This window comes from Elephas maximus, chromosome 13 (genome assembly GCF_024166365.1).
Source record: "Elephas maximus indicus isolate mEleMax1 chromosome 13, mEleMax1 primary haplotype, whole genome shotgun sequence".
Classification (NCBI taxonomy): Eukaryota; Metazoa; Chordata; class Mammalia; order Proboscidea; family Elephantidae; genus Elephas; species Elephas maximus.
The window spans coordinates 35998903-36025110 of record NC_064831.1 but is presented as its reverse complement, the minus strand read 5'-3'; the positions used below and the strand labels follow the sequence as shown (position 1 = coordinate 36025110).

At 42.9% G+C, this 26208-nt stretch overlaps 1 protein-coding gene across 1 annotated transcript in view; it reads right to left on the bottom strand.

Moving 5' to 3' along the window:
* The window catches only part of NR3C2 (nuclear receptor subfamily 3 group C member 2), a 347998-nt gene extending 326391 nt beyond the window's left edge, over positions 1-21607 (bottom strand). The window contains exons 1-2 of the mRNA XM_049906172.1: positions 21377-21607; positions 14197-15943 (exon numbers count right to left, since the gene is read on the bottom strand). Coding sequence (XP_049762129.1) covers positions 14197-15941 — 1745 coding nt within the window. The 5' untranslated portion in view covers positions 15942-15943; positions 21377-21607. The remainder of the gene's footprint in view (positions 1-14196; positions 15944-21376) is intronic.
* Positions 21608-26208: the final 4601 nt, after the last annotated feature.

The window sequence follows — 26208 nt, the reverse complement described above, 5'->3', positions numbered from 1 at the left end:
TAGTGCTATATTAGAAGTGACAACCACCTCACTTCAGCATTCCCATGTTGCTGTAGCCTACTTTTCCACAACTACCATTAAACTCCTCCAAGCAGGCTCCGTTTCTTCTGCCTACAGCCCTTGACTTGCTCTATTGACTTATTCCTAAAATACTCTCTCCGCTCCTCGCCAAACACCACCAGTTTTCAAACGCCAACTGAAATCTCACCTCCTATATGGAGACTTCTTTGATTATTCTAGCCTATGTATAACTCTTCCTTTTCTAATCTTCGGTGACAGTTCTTATCTGCATCACACAACAAACACGTAATTAGGAAAGATGACGACTGTGCACACTGTTCAATCATCTCCAACTACCTGGGGCTACAGTGGGGAACAAACCAGTTTCATACTGATTACCTAACTGAATAAATTGAAAATTGCCCATTATTCTTCCTTCTGTCAATTCAGAACTTTAAATAACTATTTCAAAACAGACCTCCAAGGTAAGAAAAAGAACAGCCCAATAAGAATGGGCCAGAAAGTTAACAGACATTAAAGAAGACATATGGATGGCAAATAAGCACATGAAAAGATGTTCTGCATCATCAGTCGTTAGGAAAATGTCAACGTAAACCAAAATGATAGCTCACTACATACCTATTAAAAAAAAGAATACTTAAAATTAAAAAGACTAACTACATCAAGTGTTGGCATGGATATAATAAAAATGAAACTCTCATACATTGCTGGTGAGAATGTAAAATGTTACAAGCACTTTAGAAAACAGATTGACAGTTTCTTAAAAATTAAACATGCACCTAGCATATGATCAGCCATTCCATTCCTAGGTATTTACTGAAGGAAAATAAAAAGGCATATGGCCATAAGAGAGTTTGCATATATTTAGAGCAGGTTTATTCGTAGAAGTCCAAATGGAAACAACCCAATGTCCCTCACCATGCGAATGGATAAACAGCAGTACAGCCACACCTTGAAAGTGTGGTTGTTGTTGCTGTGTGCTGTCCAGTCCATTTGGACTCGTAGTGGCACTATAGGACACAGCAGAACTGCCCCATAGGGTTTCCAAAGAGCAGCTGGTGGAGTTGAACTGCCGGCCTTTGGGTTAGCAGCCTGAGCTCTTAACCACCGTGCCATAAACCTTGAAATACTACTCAGCAATAAAAAGCTATGAACTATTGATACCCACAACTACATGGATTAATCACAAGTATATTATGCTAAGTGAAAGAAGCCAGAATAAAAAAGTTACATAAGGTATGATTCCATCTATAGGACAATTTAGAATAAACAAAACTAAAGGGATAGAAAATATATTAGTGTTGGGAATGACCAGGAGAGCTGACTATAACGGGACAACACAACACAATTTTGGCAGGTGACAGAACGGTTCCATAACTCTGAGTGCTCGTTACATGGCTAGGTGTTTGGCAAAACTTGTAGAGCTGTACATCACAGAAGAGTGAAGTTTATTCTTTTTAAATTAGAAGTAAATCAATAACTTGATAATAAAAACTAAGAATATAAGTCAACAACCAGCTTGGAATATATCACTACCAACTACTCTATCAGGCTGGGATTACAAAAAAACAAGCATAGCATTTGTCCATGAACTATTCTGCGAAAATCCTAAATACATGCTGGCAGAGGCCGCTACATTTTTTTTGCTAAACTCAGTAGAACTGTCACTGTTATTTAACAAGAGTTTTATTAATCTTATACAACTGCTAATACTTTTCTAGTCACCTGAGATACATAACTCTCCCCCCCACCAGCTGTTCTGTCTGAACAATTCATTCATTCATTATTCATTAAACATCAGCAGTGCATCTGGTACTGTTCTAGGTATGGCAAATGCACTGGTGAAAAGGACAGGTCCCAGCTCTCAAAAAATTTACATCCTAAATGTCGTTTTTAGCCGCCATCAAGTCGGCCCAGAGTTACGGCAACCCCATGCACAACTGAATGAACCATTACCCAGGCCCACACCATCCCCATGATCTGTTGGGAATTGTACTGTTGCGATCCATATAGGGTTTTCACTGGCTGATTTTCAGAAGTAGATCACCAGGCCTTTCTTTCTACTCCATCTTAATCTGGAAGCTCCGCTGAAACATGTTTAGCATCATAGCAACATGCAAGCCTCCACTGAGAGATGGGTGGTGGCTGCGCGTGAGCTGCACTGGCCGGGAATCAAACCCAGGTCTGCTGCACAGAAGGTAAGAATTTTACCACTGAACCACCACATTCTAATTCCAGGAAGAGAAGCAAACGAAGATAATTTCTGACAGGTCTGTGCTATGAGACAACAGAAGAGAATGTTGTATGTGCATGTGTGGCGGGTGGGGGGGGCGGTTACACACCATTTTAAATAGAATGGTCTGGGAAGGACTCTCTGAGAGGGTTACATTTGAGCTAAGCCTGAGTGCCTAAAAAGAGGCAGGAAACCAAAACCTGGAGGCAGAGCTTTTTTAGCAGAGGGAACAGTAAATACAGAGGCCCTCAGAAAGAAAGGGCTTGGTTCATCTGAGTAGCAGAAAGGTCAGTGTGGAGAAAAAGCGAGGAGGAGAAAGATACTAAATAAAATAGTCAGGGGCCTGATAATTTAGTGCCATTAGTAAATTAAATTATTGTATTTTATGTCGCTTGCAACAAAGAGCCACCAGAGGGCTTTATATCAGCCACATGATCTGATTTATATTTTTACAAGATCCCTCTGGCTGCTTATTTTTTCAGGGCATGCAGCTTTCTCCTCTATTTCAAGTATCTGTTTCTTCATTTACCTTAGCTCTATGGCCCTGGAAACGCTGGTGACGTAGTGGTTAAGTGCTACAGCTGCTAACCAAAGGGTCAGCAGTTCGAATCCACCAGGCGCTCCTTGGAAACTCCACGGGGCAGTTCTACCCTGTCCTATAGGGTCGCTATGAGTCAGAATCGACTTGATGTCACTGGGTTTGGTTTTTGGATTTATATGGCCCTAGGCAAATCACATATACTCTCTGAGCCTCAGTTTCCATATCTTTAAAAACAATGACACCGGTTGCCAGCAATTACTTCAACACACCAATTCTACCTCGAACTTTTTACCTTTTTAATGCTGGCATTAAGTGCAGTCTCCCTTCTTTTTCTCACCTTTGCAGGACACTGCCCCTCCCCCATCAATTAACTTCCCTCCCCCCTACATTTTCAATTTCAGTATCTTCACAGGTTCATTCTCGTTTTCATATTTTATCTGTGAAACAAAATCCTTCCTTTGATCTTGCTTTTTTGTATGGAACTCTCTTTTTCCTCCACCCCTTTTCTCTTTATCACCAAAACAGACGTCTCCCAAGAGTAAACACTCTCATCCATATTCCTCAGTTTCTCTTCTTCTTTGCTCCCTTCCTCCTTGGCCAATCATAATCTGATTTTTTACTCCCACCATTCTATGTAGTTTCTTCTCAAAAATCACCAGCACCCATCTGTCACCAAGGATTCCATTTCATTCCCAGTCTTCCCAGCCCTCATGGCAGGTTTCGAACCATCATTTCCTGCCATAAAGGAAGGAACAACAAAATACCAGGATTCTATTTCTAGCTCCGCTACTAACGATTTGTGTGACATTGGAAAAGCCATGTCATCTCGCTGGGCCTTAGTTTCAGTAACCTTACCCATAAAGGGTTGGATTTATAGATAGCCTGAGAGCCCTTCTAATTTGGAAATTCTAAGACTACATGATTCTTCCCTTTTGCACCCATGGCTTGGCACTATCTTGATTTTCTAAACAATTTTCTGTCTCCTTTAGTAGATGTCTTACTTATCTCCTAAACGAGGTTCTGTTCCTCCAAGGACCCAGTAAATTGCACTCTGAACTCTACTTGAGTCACTGTATATATTCTCTCTTTGGGCAACAGTACCTACACTGACCCTCTCAATTGCAACTTCTACAAAGGTGCCACCCGTACCTTCAGACCAACATTCCCACCTAGATGGTGAATGTTTCCAACCAGATATAGACTCTGGCACTTAAAACTCATGTAACCAAGGTAATTCATCACTTTCCCTTCAAGCTTATTCTTGACCTCTCCACTTCTCTTAAATGCTCACCATTATTCATGACAGCCAAGCTAGTACCATGGGAGTTTTCTGATTTTCCACATCCTTTACTCTCTACTTCTGCTCAAAATTCAGCTCCTCCCCTCCCCCTTCCTCAACAACTTAGTCCTAAAGACATTAGGTTAAACAACAACAACAAAAAAAAACCCACTGCCGTCAAGTCAATTCCAACTCATAGCGACCCCAAAGGACAGAGCAAAACTGCCCCATAGAGTTTCCAAGGAGCGCCTGGCAGATCTGAACTGCCGGCCTTTTGGTTAGCAGCCATAGCACTTAGCCACTACGCCACATTAGGTTACACATTGCAAAATAGGTATCCATAGTGGAGGGGAGAAGTAGACAGTTGTGGTGGCCCATAATAGGGTATCGAGCCCAGGGGTGGCTCTGATATCCAATGAGTAGAGTCTACACAGAGTAAGGATGGCATACGTGCACTTGCATGTCTGCTGTACAGTATCACCCAAGCAGGGTGAAGAGGGCATCCACTGGCAGGAGTCGGAGCCTGAGGTCCAGAATGTGGAGCCGGACCCAAATCAGGCAGAAGAGAGTGTCTAAGGGGGTAGGGTAATTCCTTGAAGAAATGGCTGATTCCAAGATTAGGGCAGGGAAAGTACAAGATGGGCCTAAAGCAAGAAAGCAAGAAAGAATACAAAGAACAATGGAGACATGGCAAAAGGACACAGAAACTCATTTAAACAAGCTCCCACTAGCCAAGTCAGGACAATATGAACATCAAAATCAGGACGGTAACAGACTATAACCCACGGCATAAAACAGAAACCTCTGAGGCCATACAGATACATATAAATAAATGAACCAAGTTTGATGAAGAGTAGAATGTTTACACAATTTTAAAGTACCTCTCCACAAACTCTTAATTGCAAAGGAAAAAGAGTAACTTTACAGTGGGAAAGCCTGACAGACAGTACCTTAATCAAGTGATCAAGTGAATAGAAATGGCACAAACTAAAACTGTGTGCCACACGATAGGTTACAACGAGAAGAATGCGGCATCACTTTTTCCATATTCCTGCCAGAGGCATAACCTGAATCTAATCATGAGGAAACATCTGATAAACCCGAACTGAGGGACTTTCTACAAAACAACTACCCTTCAATCTTTGAAAATGTCAAGTCATGAGAATCTAGGGAAGACTGAGGAACTGTTTCAGACTGAAGATGACTAAAAAGACAGGACAACAAAGCACAACACACATTCTGGACTAAGCCCTTCTGTTACAAAAGACATTTCGGGACAACTGGTGAAACCAGAATGAGGTTTAACGATTAGATGTTACCAACCTATCAATATTAATTTCTTTCTTTTAACGGTTGCATTGTGGTTATGTACGAGAACATCCTTGTTTATACAAGCTCTTTGTATTGGACTTCTAATTTTTTGGTAGGTTCATGATTATTTAAAAAAAAAAAAAATCGTACTCAAAAATCAACTACTGCTAAGAGTTCCTCTACAGTATCTCAACTCTGTCCCCTTCTTTCCATTACCTCTGATACCCTTGTTCCAAAGAGGCTACAGAGTCCCGTTCCCCTTGACTGTTGCAATAACTTCTTAACAAGGCTCCAATCCACTCAACCACCACTGCCCAGTTAAGGTTTTCCAAAGTGAAGTTCGGCTCATGCCACTTCCTTGCTCTAACATTTCAGTAGCTCCTCAGTAACAACCCAAAATAAGTACAATTTCTTAGTGTGACCTTCAAGTCCAACTCCCTTCTAGTCCCAACTAACCTCTTCTAGGCTATCTTCCCACCAATATCTATAGAGGGCTGGACTGGACCACACTCACGTTTTTCTACCCATCTCTAGGCTTTTGCTTACATAGCTCCCTCCACCAGGAAGTATCCATGCCCTTTACAACGACTGTACAAGACCAAGTGCGTAAACCAACTCTGAAGCTCCCCATCTTCCCAGACTTGCCCAGATGACCTCATCCTGCAAAACACCCAAAGTCAATTCCACCTATCACAAAGCTTACTTCATTCTGTTTTACACTGCATTTTATGTACATGGGTCTCATAACTCTTAATACGTAAGGTGAGGTTACATACTAATGAAGTTTTCATCAGTAATAAAACTAAGTCACAGCCATAGTTGTGAGTCCAGATTGCCAGTTATTATCTCACACACTCTCCCTAGGGTATTGACTTTGTAAGTATTCAAATTACTTTTTGTTTGTCCTGTTTCCTTCCTTAGACCATGGTTTTCTATTTCTAGCATAAAATAAAAATAATTTCTACTTCTTTTCTACACAGAATTTCTGGCCTTAGCCACATATTAACAATCAAATTCAGAGGTTTCTGGAGCACCAATTAAGTAGCATGTGCTTAAATGTAATTACGTTTTAACTTCACTATTACCTTACTGGGAAATCCTGGGGGCACAGTGGATAAGAGCTACAGCTGCTAACCAAAAGGTTGGCAGTTCGAATCCACCAGCTGCTCCCTTGGAAATCTTATGGGGCAGTTCTACTCTGTCCTACAGGGTCTCTATGAGCCGGAATTGAACTCAACAGCAGTAAGTTTGTTTTGGTTTCGGCATTACCTTACTGTATGAAGACCTATACAAAATGTTGTTTTTGTTGTTGTTAGGTGCTGTTGAGTCAGTTCCAACTCATAACAACCCCATACACAACAGAACAAAACACTGCCCGGTCCTGCACCATCCTCACAATCATTGCTATGTTTGAACCCATTGTTGCAGCCACTGTGTCAATCCGTCTCACTGGGGGTCATCTTCTTTTCATTCACCCTCTACTTTACCAAGCATGATGTCCTTCTCCAGGGACTGGCCCCCCCAGTAACATTTCAGAAGTATGTGAGACGAAGTCTTGCCATCCTTGCTTCTAAGGAGCATTCTGGCTGTACTTCTTGCAATAAGTACAAAATAAAACTCTTAAAACTGAAAACAAAGCCTATATTTGGCAAGTTTAAAATCAGAAGTCCTAGAGTTTAATATGAAGGCACTATACATTTAGCACGCTTACACTTCCGGAGTTTTCACTAATAAACTGTGGAATGCAGGCCACAAAAGATATACAATTTATGCTATATTTAAATGTAATCGAGAAACCAATTATTTTTATCTCCATTGCAATTCAGTAAATGAAAGAAAACAATAAATTATTTAACAGCAGGCCTGAATTTTTATCAGTAGATTACAAATATGATAAAAAGCTAAAGCAAGAGTTGAAAGACGGGGCGGGGCAGGGAGATGTTGTTTTGGAGAAAAAAATTAACACCACCAAAGAAACAGGGAATGCCAAGTGCTGCTCCTAAATTACTGGAGACCAATGTTTTTTTTTTTTTTTTTTTTTTAATTAACTCTGAAAGGAAACCCTGGTAGTTCAACGGTTAAGCGCTCAGCTGCTAACCAAAAAGTCAGTGGTTCAAACCCACCAGAGGCTCCACAGGAGAAAAGACCTGGCAGTCTGCTCCCGTAAAGATTACAGCCTTGGAAACCCTCTGGGGCAGTTCTACTATGTCCTCTAGGGTCACTATGAGTGAGAATCATCTGGACAGCACACAACAACGTTACTCTGGCATTACAAGGATAGGAAAGGTGAGCACACCTAGAATTTTAATACTGCAAAAGGCATGGATTCTATAAATGATAAATGTACATCCAAGTCCTATGTCCGCATTACAGTAGTAATAGGTATCATCTTAAATTGAATAGTTTATCTAACTGAAACCATGGCTTTTATCCCAACTTTAATTTTTAAGCATTAAGTAAACAGTGTTAAGTATGCTAATACTTCACATGATAAAAGGTGGGCATGGTTACATATAAGCCTAAGATACTTGTGATGTTAAAAGCAAAGCTTATTTTTAAAAGTACAATATACATACTGATTTGTATATTTTCAAGCACCAAGGTTTAATTTTTTTTTTCATTAAAATCATCGCCAGAAATACTGTAAATGAATGAAAGAGAATGAATCATCAGGAGAAGAAAGTCTCACTTTAAAATCATTTCCAAAAATATTATTTAAAATACTAACCTGAGGATAGTCTAGGTACGTTAGCAATTTCAAAATCAAAACATTATGAACACGATGTTAAGGGAAAAAAAAGTCCATGTTTTCATTTTCTATGACCTGAGCAACACTGTAATGATTTATTTATTATAGTCAGCACCAATGCTCACACACACACACACACACTCCCACGAAACCCACATTCTTTCACACTTTGCATTACATCGAAATATTTACATTTCAACGGTTTATTCAGAAAGTTTCCTAGAAGACAGGGCAAACTCTGTAACATAAACTTAAATTCTGAAGCTTTTGGTTTATTATACAAGGTGAGTTGAACAAACTTCAGGGACAATAGAAAAATAAATAACTACAGATGACTTACTAAATTGTTTCATTCTATCACGAAAAAGAAATACAGGACATACTAGGATCAATACCTAACTACTTGTCTTGAAATCCACCTGAATGTGACTTTTGAAACTGTGAACTTTATATTCAAAGGTCCAAGTCAACTCTGGCACAGTGCTATGACGCTATCAAAGTGACTATCTCCATTAACATCCAATGTTACGTCAACAGAAATACTCTGTTTCCATAAACACAAAAAACAAGGAAATCACACTGTCAGATTTTATAAAAGAAAATTTCTGGTTTAAAAAAAAATAATAAAAAACCCTCAGCTTTTCAAAGTAAAATGATAAGTCAACCCTCCTACTGTTATTACCCTTTTAAATGGTAATGACGTTTTCCTATTGACACTACCGTGGAAACTACGGAGCTAGATCTGTGACAAAAATCTGTTTGAAGCCAGATTAGCAACTATGTTAAGAGATATTCTGAACATATGCGACTCGTGGCTGCTCAAGAGTTTTACTGACAGACCTCTGAAAGCATTTAGTTCAACTTATTCACTTTAAAAATGAAGAAACTGAGGCAGAAAGAAACTGACTCACCCAAGGTCACGGTTTGTTTGTGTCCAGGCTGACCGGAGAACGCCCATCTAAATGACCCGACTAGGTCCAGTGTCCATCCTAAGGGCTTTACATCTGGCTCTGTTATAATTTACAATTTGGCACTCGGCAATCCACTCACTGGAAATTATTAACAGACAGACGACTTTCATCACTACTCTCACAGAATGCCCATAGACTGTAATGGAGACAACACACAGCTCTCAGCTTCTATTCATTTCTATCAGATTGGAAAATTAGTCTAGATGAGAATGGGAACCATTTTTCTTATTTGACTACAGTGCTCCTTCCTCAGCATAATATTCACTAGGAGAAAAAAACAACAGCTGCCCTTGAGTCCATTCCAACTTACGTGGGTCAGAGTAGAACTGTGCTCCCTATGGTTTTCAGTGGCTTCGACTTTTTGGAAATAAATCACCAGGCCTTTCTTCTGAGGCACCTCTAGGTGGATTCAAACAGCCAACTTTTCAGTTAGTAGCCTAGCTGAGTGCTGAGCAGTCTGCACCACCTGGGAACTCCCAATATTCAGTAAGGCTACAATGGCAACTAGTAATATTCATTATGGCTAATACAGTGTGACACTCTTTCTTCACTCAACTACAAAGATTATATAACATGGAATAATCCAGTATTTCTCAAGTTTTTGGTCTCTCATGATGCCTTTTCACTATCAAAAATATTAAGGATCTCAAAGAGCTTTTGTTTATAGGAGTTATATCTATTGACATTCACCATACTGAAAATTAAAACTGAAATGTTAATATTTACTTTAAACAGTGTAAAGAGAAAAATCTTAACCTAAATATACATCCATGAAAAAAAAATTATTATATTCTTCCCCCTAAAAAAAAAAAAAAACTTTTAGCGAGAAGAGGGGTATGGTTTTACATTTTTACAAGTCTCTTTTTTGTCCCACTTAACAGAAGACAGCTGGATTCTCACCATCTACGTCTGCATTCAACGTGTGGTGATATGTTTTGGTTCAAGTATGTGAAGAAAGTCTGGCCTCACACAGGTAACTCACTGGGAAAAGGAAGGAGTATTTTAACAGCCTTTTTCAGATAACTGTATGTGTGTTTCTTTGATAGTATATCAAAAATTAACAGGGAGCAATTTCTTAAAGGTTACTTACAATGTGGAGTCTGCAACCACACACAATCACATTAACATCCATTGGTCTAGCTAGTATTTTGAGTGATCTTTTTTTTTTACCCACGCATGGTTTCTTTTTCTACAATTTTTTATTGTGCTTTAGGTAAAAGTTTACAGAGAAGATTAGTTTCCCATTCGACAGTCTGTATGTAAAGTGTTCTATGACATTGGTTTAATTCCCTACAATGTGTTAGCACTCTCCCCATTTCTGCCCTGGGTTCCCTGTTTCCTTTCCTCCGGATTTTCTACCCCTTCCTGCCTTCTCATCTTTGCTTTTGGGCGAATGCTGTCCTTTTGATCCCGTATAATTGATTGTTCTAAGGAGCTTGTTCCTCTCGGGTGTTACTGTTTATTTTATGAGCCTATTGTTTGGCTGAAAGGTGGTCTCTGGGAAGGGTGTGTCTCAGTGCTATAGTCTCGGGGTTCCTCCAGTCCTTGTCAGAACAGTTAAGTCTGTTTTTTTTGTGTGTGTGTGTGAATTTGATTTTTTGTTTTACATTTTTCTCCTGCTCTATCTGGGACCCTCTGTCGTCATCTGAGTCAGAGCGGTTGGTAGTGGTAGCTGGGCACCATCTAGTTTTTCTTGTCTTGGGGTCATGTAGGCTGTAGTTCACGTGGTCCCTTAGTCCTCTGGACTAATTGCTCCACTGAGTCTTTCTTCATTGTCCTTTGCTCTGGACAGGAAGAGACCAACGGTTGTGTCTTAGATGGTCATCTGCAATCTTGTAAGACCCCAGATGCTACTCACCAAAGCAGGATGCAGAACATTGTCTTTATGAACTACTTTGTGGCAGTTGACGTCGATGTCCCCAGAGTCTATGGTCCTTTGTCTTTGAGCCTAGGAACTTCGTCCTGCGAGCTGTTTGGTTATGTCTAGCATAACCGAACAGTTACGACTGTGCCCCTTGTGTGCTCTATTGTCTATGTTAATATACCTGTACCACTTACAATTATGTATGTAGACATATCCAAAACCAAACCTGTATTTGCAGGTGGGTGTGCTCCCTTACTCTCCCATACCTCTTTAGCATACCTATCTATCTCCGTATCCATTTGAAAATTATTTGTTAATATTATTGTACCATAGTACCACCATAAAAAAAACCACCATAGTTGCTCTTTATTCATTATTCTCAGTGTCTTCCTTTGCCTTGGTCATGTTGTGCTGACCTCCCCCATACTGTATACTGCCTTTCCCTTCACCAATATTAACATGTGTCTTCTATCTGGTTAGTGATTTTCCCTCCTTCCCCTTACCCATGCATGATTTCTGACTTCATAAGCCTCCTTGAACAGGCCTCAGGAACTCCCAGTTCACACTTTGAGATCTACTACACACAGTGCCTTGATCCTTCACAATCTTTAATTCATTAATTTATTCAACATTTCCTGAAATGAACCATCATCATCATAAATTAAGAAAGAGGCCAAAAAAGTTGCGTTTTAGTTCAAAAGACACAAAACAGGCAACCAATGATGAAGTCTGGATGAGTTTAAACTGAATATTATAAAACATATACTGAAATCTAGGGAAACAATCTAAATATTCTCTGACCCTTGAGCCTTTATTCTGAGAATGATCAAAACAAATAGGTCTGGACGATATTCGTCATGAAGAGTTTAACAAATTATTAATCTATAAGAGACTTCAAATAATATTAAATTTTTTGGAAAACTTAACGGCACAAAACCAGTATGTACGTAGATATAACAAGTCCCCTACAACGATATTATCAAGAATGTAAAGAATTCTGGAATACTCGAGATGAGACACCAGACAAACTATACATCCCATACCTATGAATGCAGGGTAGACTCAAGGTTATTGATTCATATAAGCACGTCTAATGCTATGAGCTGCCAGACCATCAGGAGGGGCTTCATGAGTTCAGTATGAAAAACACAGTTAGAATGAAAACAGGACATAGAATAAACATAAGAGGGAATTAATGTTTAGCGACTGTATCTCTCCTTGGAAACTCTATGGGGCAGCTCTACTCTGTCCTGTAGGGTCGCTATGAGTCAGAATCGACTGGACAGCATTTGTTTGTTTGTTTACTGTCTCTTTAGTATTCCAACCAGAAATATCACTACTCAAAGCAACAGTCTTCTAAACCAAAAGAGCATAAGTAGAATTGCTGTAGCAAATTCATGATGCCTAACCATAGGCAAAAGTAAAAATCACAGTCACGAGAAATTAACAACAAAAACTTTTTTAAAAATCTATCTCTATAAAATTATCTCTATAATATTCCTCTAAAAGATTTTGTGGAATTTCATATAATGAAGAAAAAAGAAAACTCAAAGAAGTGAAAATAAAGATTATGAAAACATCTAATAGCAACAGCTAAAAATTTGTAATGCATACTATGTGTCAGCTAATAGTTGAAGTTCTTCTCATAAATTGACTCAACTGTCTTAACTACCTTTAAAGTTGGTACTATTTGATCACCCTTTTTACAACTGAGAGAAACTAAAGCTCAGAGAGGTGAAGAGATTTCCACCAAAACACAAAGCAATTAAGCAGCAGAGCTGGGATCTGAACTAAGGCAACCTGGCTCTACTAGCTTACTACAAACACTGCTTACAAAAATACCCACAGCACCTGCAAAGATTTTCCCTCTCTAAAAGTAAAATAAAGCAATAGCGGTAAAACTCGCGCTGAGTTTGCTTCTGATGGAAGCCATGCAATCTCATGACTTCTGTTAGAGTTTAGAATTTAAGAGCTAGGGGCAGCATTAGAATAGAATTGAATAGTTCACATTATTAAGAATTAACTATAAGAATGTATCCTTTATGAATTATTTGCTTCCATAAAAGCAAAAGGAGCAAGATTTCAGCCAATGACAAAGAAAAGGAAAAATGCAAAAATTAAAGTTTCTGGTTTTTGTCTGGAAAGAAAAAAAAAATAGAACATACAGGAATACAAATAAGCCTTATGTTCTGTTAATAGGATAGGCACATTTTCCACAAAATAAATTTACAGGCAAATAGAGGAAAATATCCACATATTCCTAAATCCCAAAGGAATGCATTATATCTAGGAAATCTATTTTTTATATATTCAATAAAGGGGTCATTTATCACAACCATGTAATAAAAATAGTACTGAAGCAAAGTCCAATGCAACAATTCCTTCTATAGCTTAGAACCACCCTGCACAGTCATATCTAAAACCTCTTCCTTGTTTTTTCTAAATATACACACTATGCTATCTGCAACAAGCAAAGCCAAGAGATATTTTACAGTAAATAAAGTATGTCTTCTTGCAGATCTGAAAATTATAAATATACCAATTCAAAACTGCAGTGACATATTTCACTTTCAATATGACTCAGAAAGCAAGATTGTCCACTTAGTAAATTCAGATGTGCTGAGTCTTTAAAAGCCTTCAACAGTTAAGGAAGTGATTTATTTGTATTGAAAACCACAACTTTCATACAATTAACTTACCTAGGAAAGCATGGGGAAGAGTGGGGAGCTTGTGGGTAGCAGATTTGAGATTCAATTTTATTTTTCGCAACCAATGAAGTGATAAAGTTGAGAAAAAAAGGCTAAAATCACGAAGAACCCAATTTAAAGCAATTTTAGTGAACCAGTAGATGCCTAAAGAAAAACTAATCTAGCACTAGTCAGCTACAGTAAACATAGTAACAGGCAGTTGAAACAAATATTTTCCAAATACCAAAAATAGGCAATATAAGGGGGGGAAACCCCTATATACACCTCTGCAAAGTCAACACAAATATTTTCTAAGAGTTTTTTTTTGTTTTTCATTTTTGTTCTTCTACTTCAAAAAACAATAATGTTATATTAACAAGCGAGGGGCGGGGGAGGAAGCGCTAAATGACCATATTAAAAACAAAACAGTAAGCTGAAGTATGTTTATCAACTGAAAATATAATGCTAATCGCCAACATTTTTTAGGGAAGCATGCTTATAAAGCCACAATTTTCAAGAAAGGAGAAGAGGTCAACTTACCTCGATACGTTTTCTGGAATGTATTCTAGGACTGGATATCCATCACTTCTTCTCGATGGCAAGTCACCGTGTGATTTCCACGACTCCACTAAAGTGCTGACTGGAGGAAATGAACTCAGGTGCTGGAAAGATTGGTCTCTAGCAGATCGTGATAAAGATATTGTACCTTGAGCACCAATCCTGTAGTGAAAGGACTGTCCACCTGAATTCACACCAACAATGGCGGATGAAGGCATGCTGGTCTCTGGGTAATAGCTCCCATCATCTGGTTCTTGTTTAATCCCCATTGAGAAACCGCCCCCTTCACAGCTACCATCAAAGCCTGGCACAGGTGGTCCTAAAATTCCTGATAGAGAATAATAGTCTTTATCATCCATAAAGGAAAAATATGAGCCATCCATAAATGGAAATGGGTTTACTGGTGGATTCCCTTTAAAAGATGTACCTGAACATGAATGCTTGGTGGATTCTTGCTTTATTGGTACTGAAAACTGGGAATCAGAATTTATTTTGCTATTTCCTCCTAGACATGAGCTGCTGAAAGCTCCATCTGGTTCTGGTTTTATGTACTGGACAATGTTGAGCTGACCAGTCACACCATTTGAGATGGCATTCTCTATTTCCTCAGTCTTAGGAAAAGGGACTTCTGGAGCACCTTTCTCGTGTGTGTCTGGGCTAGGAATCATATCCCGAGTTGCAATGGATCCAACAGGGGTGCCAGAAGCAGCGTAGCTGAAGGCGCTGTTTGCAGGGCTACAGATAGATCCCACAGTAGGGCTGGAAAGTGTGGATCTGTTATTTGTGTTGGAAGGGCTGGAAACAGAGCACCGTGAGTTGTTGATATTTCCAGGGCTAGACACAGAGGATCGCAGGGTGACATTAGGGCTAGATACAGGAGATTTTACACTGCAGTGGCTCGGAGGGCTGGAAATTGGGGACTTCATGCTACTTAATGGACTTGAGAGGGGAGAGCCCACGTTGCTAGCATGTGCGGGACTATGGGACCTGGAGCCTCGGTTTTCTACATTAGGGGAGCACGTCAAAGGAGTCCCCTGGGTGATCGGGCTGTGCACTGCGAAACTGCCGAAGCTGGCTGTGGTGGAGGACACAGAGTTGATTCCAGAAGGGCTACAACCTGACGACGCCATGTTCAGAGGGCTACAGACGGATGGGCTCTTCTCATGACACGTGATAGGGCTTTTCACAATGGCACGCATGACTCCACCATTCACACAGCTCATGGGGTCAGACATAAATGATCTCAAAGGCCTGCTCACACTGTTGAGCATGGAAGGACGGTGGCCATTTTCTTTGTAAAATTTCATCAGCTGTTCAACATTTTGATAAATCTTCGCTGGACTCATGCTTCCTTGTTGATTCTGCTGATCATAGGTATAGTCAGCATCTCGTATGGAATCCATGTATAATCCCATGGACTCGGCAACAGTTGCTGAGAGTTCCTTAGATTCTAACTCAGTTTTAATATCAGATGTTAAAATTCCGGACCGATTATTGTCTTGCTGGAGGCAAGGAAGGAGTTCGTGTTTTTCTTTGCTGCTTCCTTGAGTACTGTTGTTTGGAATAGCACCGGAAACACAGCTTACGTTGACAACATCCATATATTTATTCTCATCAGTCCTCTCTGTAGGTCCCAGGGAAGAATGCTCCACAGCCTGAGAAATTTGACCCCACCGTCTTTCCATATCTAGATCTTCAGGGTGATTGTGGTATCCTTTGGTCTCCATGGCTAACAAATAAATTTATATTAAAAAAAAATTAAATCAAAGTCAGTTATAGCGGTATTATTCTAAAAGACATCCTAAGATTACATTTACTAAGCTAGAAAATATATATTCTACTTATTATAAGCTGTATCTCTAGTTATATTAAAAACTATGGCCTTCTAAGGCGCTGACTTAACAAGAGTTAGACTATAACTTGTCGGGAAACCAAAACAACAAGAAGTAATCATATCTTATAAAACTATTTTGCTTCTAAATACAAGTAACGTGTTTGTTATAAAATAGCCTTTACTGTTTGCAAAGAACATTTACAAATGTTAGCTTATGTAATACTCAGAGTAATCCTAGGAACTGATAAACCAGACAAAAGAGGAAACTGAGGACTCGGTGTAGTGGGTGACTTGCCCAATGTCAAACACATAGTAAGTGACTAAGTCTTCTGACTCCAAAGCCTTTGGAGTCTTTGGATCCTATGGAAGCTGCCTTGAATATCTAATACAAGACATCATTAAAAACATATTTTTATCAATAAGGAAATGCAATTAATGTGCAGTTTCTAAATATAAACTTGCCAAGGGAATTACCACAGGAAAAAAATAACTTAGGAATTATCTTTAAGACTTCTTTAAACTGGATTACTAATAATTATAATTTAACATCAATTATGAGATGTTACAATGCATATACCCTGGTCCATGGGAAGGGTCCATGGCTCAGAGAGGCAAAAGGACCATTCAGAATGGCAGGATTCCTCTCCCCTGCATTTCAATACCAGCGAGGGCTTTGACATGCATCCTGACCTAGTGGTACTGCAGCTAGAAGGATTCGTAACAGTAAAAATATGGAAGAAGTTCAGGATGAGTCCCCATAATTTAAGCGTGTGTGCATTCAACATTTACCAAGTGCTTACGATATCCTGAGCCTATGAGCGATCACTGAATCCATAGCGATAAACAAAGCAAACACAGTCCTCATCTTCAGGGTTTTCAGGGTGCCCACACGACTGATTTAGACATATAGCCATATTCATTGGCCCTATGTACAAATTTATTTCCTGGACAGCATAATTATAATACGCCTGTGTCTACATAACTACGCAGTGTGTAATTCAGTGCTATGTTACAAGCATTTTAGATGTATTAATTTATTTAATCCTTACAAACAACCCCATAAGCTTGGTAAAGGCAGTAAACAAATGACATAACTGGGGAAACTGAGGCATGGGCCCCACAGCTAACAAGTGACAGAGCTGGAATATGATCCCACGTCTTTATACTAGGGTTTCTTAATTTCAGTTCTACTGACCCTGATGGCCTGGTGGCTAAGTGCTATAGCTGCTAACCAAAAGGTTGGCAGTTCAAATCTACCAGGCACTCCTTGGAAACTCTGTCCTTTAAGGTCGCTATGAGTCAGAATCAACTCAATGGCAATGGGGGTGGGGGCAGACATTTTGGGTGGGTTAATTCTTTGCAGTGGGGGTTCGTCCTGCGCATTGCAGGATTTTAGTGCCATCCCTGGCCCCTACCCACTGCCAGCAGCACCCCCTCCTCAGACATTTTTGTAACAACCAAAAATGTCTCCGAGCATTGGCAAATGCCCATGGGGCGGGGGAGGCAAAATCACCCCTGAGTGAGAACCACTGCTCCGAAAAAAAAAAAAGAAAACTAACTCAAATTCCCAGTAAAATTTCATTTGTATACGCTAACATATAAAACCCCTAAAATCAACACGTGTGCATGTTCAGTTTTCACATCTTTTCAGGTCTGCAAACAAGCTACGACCCCCCCCAAAATTAGTATCCTGACCTAAAACATGCAGTTTTCTGCAGTTCTGCCCACAAGCAACGCTTTAGGCCTCTCGCCCTTCTGCCTCTGCCACTCACCCCTTTATCCTCCCCACCTTCCCTCACTAAAGAGACCCTAGTAAGTCTTTCTGCTACAGAACTTATACTAATTAATGCAGAAAAATAATACAATAAAGAAAAAAAAATTAATACAATGGCTCTAATAAATTGGCAGTAGATATCACAAGGCTCTATAGTGAAATTTTATGCCCAAATTGAGTACTATAATTACCTCTTACTTTTCTGTATTCTACACTAGATTCTAAGTTCTGAGGAGGTAGAAAATCGATTTCGCCACTGTATCTCAAGTGGACATAACAGCACGGATTAAAAAAAAACTTATGATATAATCAATACTGAATAATTTGTGATTATTAAAACCTACCAATTAAATAGCATTCTTTTACTTAAGGAATGCTATCCTATGAATTCCTAACTGAAAATTAATCACAAAAGAGTGGAAAATAAATTTAAAAGGTTGAGGAATTCCAGCCCCCCCCCAAAAAAAAATTGGTATGGATAAAAGCCAAGTAAAAGTTTAAAAAAAGGGAATTGGGACCTATGCGTCTAATACTGACCCTCTCTACTTGAACTTGACTGTAAAAACCATTCAGTCACAGCCATGAATTGAAAAATACCTTCTCCTTCTACCTAACAATATTCTGTTCTCCCCATACCAAGCCTGAACAGACAGACTGATGGACCACATATATATATATACACACACACACATACATATACACATATGCGTATATACATATGTGTATATATACACACACACACACACACACACACACATATAGTTTCAAGTCAAATCCATTAAACACCATAAGAAACATATCCATTTGTGTTCAAACTGGGTACCACTCACTCCCCAACCCTGTCCCTAAGCCCACATTCTGTCTTTGTGAACTGCACCACTCTCTAATCAAATGTCTGAAAGTGTCCCTGCCCAGGCACCCTTCCTAAAGGCCTCCCGTGGGCATACTCCTCCCCACTTCCACAGCTACCTCTTCATCTCTGTCCCCTTGTCCAAGGCAACAACAGGCCTCTCTGCCCTGGGTCTGAAGGAGGGATCCCCCACCCAGACCTCCTTCCAAAATCCATCCTCCAAACTGTCATTTGAGAAAGATGATCACCTTATTGCATGTTAACCCCCTGAGAAGTTCTACAGTGCAGAACCGGTTTACTTTTTAATCCTGTAGTCCCTACCTAATTTGTCCACGCATCCTTTTTTCACAGGACACCTACTAATATCTTGAGAGATACTTTCCATCGCCCTGCCCTAAAGCATTAGCTATACCCTTGTATTTGTGATGCAATGTGATGATTTGAAGAGCATCTATATCAGGGATGGTGACCCCAAGGACAGTCTTAAAGCAACGCTACAGGGAAGCACCTTATCAGGTAACATAATGCAACAAATCACAACTTTCCAAGCCCTGTTTGGTTAGCCTTGAACTCTCTTAACTATAATAGGGCCTGTATTTCACCACATTATCGACAATGCTACCATTAAAAGAATTTCCGAAAAGCTTTGCTGAAATCTGAAATAGTTCTGTTTAAAATATTCCCCTCATCTACCAACCCAGTACACCTCTCAACAAAGGAAAGAAAAGTTGGAAACAAACACAATAGAATGGAGGTCATCTAAGCTCTGCAGGTTGCCACCGCAAACAGTTTTTTAAGATCCTTTTTTTTTTAAGAGGATTACTGAAAATATTTTATGCGGAACTCTATCATTTTAATTTGTCTTCTCTTCAAATATCTAAAGGATCAGGCTCGGAATTTATTTCCTATGTTGTCCAAGAAACCCAGGTTGCCTGTTTCAAACTGGCATAATGACCATGCCTTGAGCAGCATGAGTCAACTCCAACTTCCTAGTGAAGGCTGAAAATACTAGGTGATGAATTATGACCCTCATAGAACATAATATCCAAAGGGTAAAGGGAAAGTATTTGTTGCTGAAGTATATCTCACTTATAGAAAATCAAGCTTTTCTCCCTCACAGTGGGAATTATAAAAAAGACTCCCTTGGGACAAAGGCAAAAGCCAAAATAACCCTTTAATTTTCTTGCAAATGCCTCCCCCCCAACATAAAGCAAGTTTCACGTAAGAAAAGCAAGAAGTACTGATAGAGGTTCTACTTTAAAGCCTCGTATGCTCTCAAACACTATTTTTAATGAGGAAAATCTAACGAAATTTTGTCTTGTATAGTCTATGTTAAGTTGCCGTTTTCCAAAAGGTAGTGGTTTTCTCAGGAATATTAGCAAAGATCCTTTTCAGTTTGTGTTTTATCTGAAAATACTTTCACTTTTAATATCCCTTCAAACTTAGACCTATTTTAAACGCATCATTTTCTATAGCTCTTGCACTATGAGCTGGCATCTTAAAGACTGACCCTTAAGAATTTCACAATCATCGCTAGATTGCATACTTGTAAAAGTTTCCAACATGTAACTATTTTTCTGCCATCGGCACTACAGAACTATTATTATGTTTCCCTCTTTTACAGATGAAGTAAATGACAGGAACCTGCCCAAGGTCACCTAAGAGAGCAGGAGAACCAGTTAGAACTAAGCACACCTGATTTCTGTTCACTCACCTAATTCACTGAGCACCTGATCTTTCCAAAATCCTCAAACAAAACTATTTCTACCTTAAAGGAAAAAGCTCCCCTTTATTTTTTAAAGAACTCCTCTTCTCAAGCATTTCCAGGATACCATGCCACGATGTCAAACGTAAAATTAAAACTTCACAGCAGGACTTCAAAGATGGAGAACGCTTCTATCATTTCTATACAGATATCAATAACACCACCTAGTAAAATGGCAATACAACATGCTGGAAAGCAATCTGGTGCATTTGAAATTCATTGGTCTCAAAATGTATCTGCCACCAGATAAAAGTTTCCCTAACTACGTTATAATAAATACTTAACACTGATGGTGATATAAACAATTAGGATTTAAACTCGGTATTTTTATATTAAATAGGAAGCCAGGCACCTAACAGGTAAAGGATGCCACCAAAACAAGCTTCATCCCCTTCTCCCCTGCCCTTAGAATTCCAAGTGATGCCAGAGAAATCATAATCTCCCTCAAGAGTTTCGTGAATACTAGGGAACGGGAAAAGCACGAATCTCCAGAGCCCCTTTTACACAGGATCTATCAGGATCCGTGTATCTCCTACAACTGCCCTTACTCAGCTACACCTCTGGCTGAGATTTGGAGCTTCCGCAATTAATAGAGGAAAGAAAAATTATTCAAACGTCCTTTAAAAAATGTACAAGGAAAACGACCCAAAATTCATCGTTGGGGAAAAAGGAAGGGTGCTAGACCTCCCACTGCCAAAGGCGATTCAAAACTGCTTGTTGGGAGGCATTTATCCAAAGTGGTCAAACTTTCCCAAAATAGTCCTCTGGCGGCCAAAGGGGGGAAAAAGTAGAAAACCAAAACAAAACAACAAGCACACAGCACCATACTGACTGTGCCTCCGGATTACGCAGCCACTTCTCCCTGCAAAGTGCACGCTCCCGAGCCGCGGCCGCACGCCGGGCTGGACAGGAGGCGCCCCGCTGCGCGTCCCTACACACCTGCTTCGGCCGGGGTCCGTCTCTGGGCGTCTACCTGTTGCAGCGCTCCTCACCGCCACGACACCCCTGTTGCGGAGCCCCTCTAAATCCAACCACATCCAGGCCAGCAAGTGCCGCTCTCCCTGCAGCAGGAGAGCCCAAGGCAGCACCGCTCTTGCACCCAGGTGACTGCACGGGCTTCCTCAGTGCAGCCTGAAGTTGGCTCCCTTATCCCCCGCCCAATGACACCCCGGGCACTGAGGGGCGGAGGAGGGGGCAGGGCCAGGGCGGGCGAAAGAGGGAGGGAGGGAAGAAGAGAAAGAGGGAGAGAGGGAGGGCGAAAACCCGGAGGGGGGTCACATGTCCAGATAAAGTTCAGGTTGCTAGCCCGCCCCCCTGAGCCCTTCCCATTGGCCTGGAGGGAAGCAAGGCTCCACGCTGCACGGGCCAGACGGGCTTCTCATTGGACAACCTGAATTGTCAGTCAGCAAGCGGGCGACATGACTGCTACAAAGTTGCTGCGACACAGCCTGGACTCCGCAGCTCCCTTAAAGCCGCAGCAGTGGCGGGCGCTTGGGGTGCCGGGCAGCGACTAGGACACCAGACACCCGCCAAATGCTCCTCTCCGCTCGGCCACCCCCAAATTTGCTCACGCCCACCCGCCCCACCTCCTGGCTGACCCCAGCATTTCTGGAGAGATGTGAAAAGAATGGTGACGCGGAAGAACTCGGTCTTTTCCGCGAGCAGTCAAGGTGCTGTCTCCTCACGCTCTTCACCTGCAGCGCCAGGTGAGCGGCAGCCCTGTCCCTGGCGCCGCGCACAGTGTCCGCACAGAGGAGAGGGCTCCGGGTGGGCTTCACCGACCCCCAAGGTTCCTCTCCCCGCCCCTTTCCTCAGTCTAACGAGTTACCTCTCAGCCGAGCAGCCACATTCTCCCCTGCCAGCCAGCAAGAGGATCAGATCACGTTCCCACTCGGATTTGAATTTCCTTGTTTTAACCGTGCAGGAAAAGCGGGTGATTGCAGTGCAGCTAAAGGTCTTTAAATACTCGCCCCCCCCCCCACACACAAAAGTGCGGGGTCAAGAACTGCTGCACGCCTTCCTTATAATTTTGTTGCCGTACTTACTACCTTAGTATTGGATTTTTCCATTAGTTCTATTTAAAAGAAAACTCACCATCGAAGATTTTTCACTTCTTTAAAATGGGGGCGGGGGTGCACGTAATTGGGAGAAACATACCAGAGAGGGGAAGGATCCAAATTTCGAAGTATAGAGTGTCTGCAGGAAGAAATTTCGGTTTCCCTCCAACCGCCCCCACCTCGACTCTCCTCCCGCCCACCCAAACGCTGCAGTTACTAAGCAAAAGGATGGGCTTCTTAACTTTCATTTCTAAGGACTTTTATGCACCGCGTATTAGGCTCCGTTTTAGGCTCCTGGCTGGCCCGGAGTCAGGGCCAGTGACGTACACAGTAAATCTGGTCCCCTGGCCCTCGGCGACCCGCAACCCGGTGGCCGAAGCGGTGCAGCCTCCTCCCGCACCCTTGCTCCACACCCGCCAAAGCCTAAGAAAGGGACACCCAGCTCCCGAAGGCCTCCCCCTCCCCCATCCTTACAGTTAATTAAGCTTCGGGAGTCCCGACCCCTAACCCAAGGAGACTCGAACTCTCAGCCGCTCCAGGTCGGAACTCCCTGGCGGCGTCGGCGACGGTGACTGCGCCTGCGAAATGGCCCCGATCCCCGGCCCTGGTGCCCAGCAGTCCCCGCCGAGTGTCCTAACTTTCCCGTGGGGCCCGCCGTCACGCGCGCTCTCCCGACCAGGCGAACGGTAGGGCATCGATCGCACCCCGGCCGAGGACGGGCGGCGGCAGAAGCGAGGGGAGTCCCGGACCTAGCGCCTGGGCACGACAGGCGGCGACGGCGGCTCAGCCTGTGCTGCCGAATTATTCATTATTAAAGGAACGGACGTGTCTCTTTTACTAAGTTTTTACCTCCTTTGGGGAGGGCTGGTCTTGCCCTGGATCTCAGCTTCTTGCAAAATCTAGGTTAGAACCGTGCAGGGGTGGCCGCCACGACCTGTCGCCCGCCGCGCAGCACCCTTGCCCCGAGGCGGCCCGGCGGGTACCTCACCTCCGGCCCGCAGCCCACCTCCATTCGCCACCCCGCGCCCTCTGCACGGACCCTGCCTTCCTCAAGGCCGCCCCCGCGCTTTCCGGGCCCCTTCCTGCCGCCTCCCGCCGCTGTCAACGCAAAGTAACTGTCGCTGCACTCACCTTTTCTAGGACATGGTGGGGAGGCTGGCGGGGAGGGGAGGGCAGCGAGACTCCCGCCGCCGCCGCCGCCGCCGCCGCCACCAGCAAGTCCAATATTAGCAGAGCAGCGGTGAGGATGGAGAGGATGATAATCCCGGCAGTCGCCCTACTGACGGTGGGTAGAGCAATAAAGCAGCAGTGTTTTTACCCGTTAGAGGCGGCAAGGCTGCGGCGCCAAATCGCGCTTAAGGGGCCGCGGGTGTCTGCTCGCCCCCAGCAGCGTCGGCAAAGCTCAGGCAGGGCCCCGCTCCCCGGGCTGCTTGTCCGCCCAGCTTTGAAGACTGCAGCCCTGGGAGCCGGGAAGTCCGGCAGGACGATCCCGCTGGCTGCCCACTAGCGCGGCTCTCCGCGCCCCCTCCCTGGGCCTAGGATGCCAGATGACAGCTCAGGCGGCGGAGTGTGTGTGTGTACGTGTGTGTGTCTGTGTGTCTCCCCGAAGGGGGAGCCCGCGGCGCCGCGGCCCCCTCCCCGGGGTCACACCCTCACCGGCGGCAGGAGGCAACACAGCGTCCAGCCACCGGCTTCTAGAAAAGGGGCTGGGGGCGCCAGTGGCCGCTCGCTTACCCCAGCCGCTGGCAGCGCCCAGGCAGAGGGAAAGGAACCAAAATGCACGCAGGTCCCCCTGCCCCTCCCCACGGCTCCCCAAAGTCCGGCCCTGTCCTCCTGTCCCGGCCTCAGGTGCAGTTCCCACCCGCTGGGAAAGGCGTGGGCTGGGGAGCACGCGCGGGGGGCAGAAGGGAAAAGTTTCTTTTCCTCCTCCCTCTCTTCCTCCGCTGCCCACCCGCTGAGGCTGCTTGTCTCCCCGCCACCCTGCTCGCCGCGCCTTGCCCCACCCCCACCGTGGGGGGGCACCGGGGAGGGACTGGGTGTCTGCGCGCGGGAGCGTGCGGGGACAGTGGGGAGGCTCGGAGGCCGCGGCGGGTCCCTGCGCTCTGACAAGCGCAGACGCCGGCAGCAGCAGCTCCGCGGAGTAAGCGAGGAAGGGGCTGCGCTCCAGGCCCCCTCCCCCTCAGCTCACCGAGCGCCGAGCGCCGCGCGCCCCCGAGCCGCCCCGCGCGCCCCCGCGCCCTCGCGCCCGCCTGCGAAGCTGGGCAGGCACCTACGTAGACGCGAAAGTGAAACGGGGGGCGAAGGAGCCTGTAGGGCGGCCGGCGGCTCCCAGGCACCGCGAGGGGGTGGAAGGGTGACCAGCGATCCCGGGATTCTCCCGCTCCCGCTGCTTCTCGGAGCCGCCTGCCCCCTCCTTATTCCCGAGCCACCCCAAAGTCCCACGCCCTCCCCCGCTCCGCCACACAGAACCCCCCATCAGGGGATATGTGTGCATGTGTGAGTGCGCTGGCACGCCTTCATGCGCACTCACGTGTGTGTGGGATACACTTCAGCCCCAGACTCCCCCACCACACCGTTACATACAACTGTAAGATGGGGGTGGGAGCGCGTTGTGATTGGCACTACCACTTAACAGGCTCACCTGTAAATTATATCCCGAGAAACTGACCACACACACTTCTTTCCTGGCTGAACACTACTGTTTCTACCGGTTCTGTTGGCCCCTTTCTTAGCTGGGTTCTTCCCCGTTTTCTTAAATAGCTGTGAAAGTTGTTTGCTAATCCTTTCGCACACAAGACCATGTTAAACACGGAGCTGTCCGGTTAAAACAATCACTGCGTTTCTTAAGCACGTTCTCACTGTCCGAATATTGAGTTTCCCATTGCCTCCATCACCCACAGCGTTGGCATTACTCAGTTTTTAGATGGCTCCATGTGGCATTTTGGCCTCTGGCAGCAATCTTTTGCCTGTTTCCTTACTCGTGAAACAAGTATGGCTTCTAGGTTTGTAAAGTTCTTAAAGTGTTAGGTAAAATCAAGAAAATAGTATTTACATACCATCATTTTCACAATTAACATATTAATATATATTCGATTAACTTTAAAAAGAAACTCCATTTGAAAGTAGACTGATATCTGCAAAAGCTGAATTTTAAGATGCATAAAAAATAAGATGTATTTACATAGATTGATAAAATGGACACAGATGGCTAGATGGAGAGGTATGTGATAAAGGACATGTAGTACAATAATAATGGTAGAAACTAGGTGGTGGGTATGCAGGTGTTCACTGTAAAACTCCTTCAACATTCTCATATAATTGAAAATTTTCGTAATAAACTGTTGGAGAAAAAGAGCCCCACTTAAGGTAACATATATACGTAAATTATATTTACAAAATTGATAAATTAGGCATTGATTATTGATGATTTATCATAAGAAGGCTACCTAGTTAGTCCATCACTATTCTAATTAACTTAATAATTTCAATTACAGACCACTTGTCAGGGACCCAATTATCATGTAAAGTGGGGTTATTATAACTGAACTTAGGTGATGCATGCCTGTGCTTTTTCTTGTCCATCTCACAAATAACTATTCTCAAATTTTAATCTTTCGTACCTTGAAAAGTTTGGTATTACAAGGCTAAGACTGAGGTTTTTAAGCATACATAGACATTCTTTTGAATGTTTTTCACATCAAAATATCTTGAGGT